Source organism: Sitodiplosis mosellana, unplaced genomic scaffold (assembly GCF_009176505.1).
Source record: "Sitodiplosis mosellana isolate CC-2019 unplaced genomic scaffold, AAFC_SMos_1.0 Smas_scaffold_6915, whole genome shotgun sequence".
NCBI classification, from domain to species: domain Eukaryota; kingdom Metazoa; phylum Arthropoda; class Insecta; order Diptera; family Cecidomyiidae; genus Sitodiplosis; species Sitodiplosis mosellana.
In genome coordinates, this window is record NW_022602047.1 from 1861 (window position 1) to 2724 (window position 864).

Genomic DNA, 864 nt, shown 5'->3' on the forward strand with positions numbered 1-864 from the left:
ACATACACACTGAATTTGGCTATGGTTTTGCGATTGCAAATTGAATTTCCGAATTTAATTGGATATAGAGAGAAAGAGAGAGAAATGGTTGCCAAAATGTGCATTTGGTGTGTGTAACGCATCAAAATGATCACAAGTTTAAAGAAAAAATATAATTCAATTTCAAACCAAATTCAATGGAATGGATTACGCTAATACCAATTTTCTATTTGACTCGATGGATTCGTTTTCCGCAAAATAGGAATACAGTGTCCAACTGACATTCCGAGAACAATGGTTAGATGAACGACTTAAATTCGACGACATACAAGGTATGTACAGTCATCTGTTTCAAAATTTCACTTGATCCAAAGCTGCTGATGCCAAATTCAAAAAAATATGTTCGCAGGTCGTCTCAAGTATTTAACATTGACCGAAGCAAATCGTGTTTGGATGCCGGATTTGTTCTTCTCAAACGAAAAAGAGGGACACTTCCACAATATTATCATGCCAAATGTCTATATCCGAATCTTCCCAAACGGCTCCGTACTTTATAGTATACGGATATCATTAACATTGGCGTGCCCAATGAACTTGAAATTGTATCCATTGGATCGACAAGTTTGCTCGCTACGAATGGCTAGCTGTAAGTTGATTTAACAACAAAACGAGATAGGTTTGACAAAACGGACACGTTTAATTCAAGTTGCATTTGATATTTTCAGACGGTTGGACCACGGCTGATTTGGTGTTCTTGTGGAAAGAAGGTGATCCGGTGCAAGTGGTAAAGAATCTGCACCTACCACGCTTCACATTAGAGAAATTCTTAACCGATTACTGTAACAGCAAAACCAACACAGGCAAGCGTCATTTCATATATATATA

The 864-nt window shown here is 37.4% G+C and overlaps 1 protein-coding gene across 1 annotated transcript; it reads left to right on the top strand.

Moving 5' to 3' along the window:
• Nucleotides 1–241: 241 nt before the first annotated feature.
• Nucleotides 242–839, top strand: LOC129580027 (glutamate-gated chloride channel-like; the record flags this gene model as incomplete). The annotated part of the gene is made up of 3 exons (XM_055470223.1): nt 242–311; nt 389–625; nt 705–839. Coding segments are annotated over 3 exons (442 nt in total), but the record flags the coding sequence as incomplete, so codon positions are not given.
• Nucleotides 840–864: the final 25 nt, after the last annotated feature.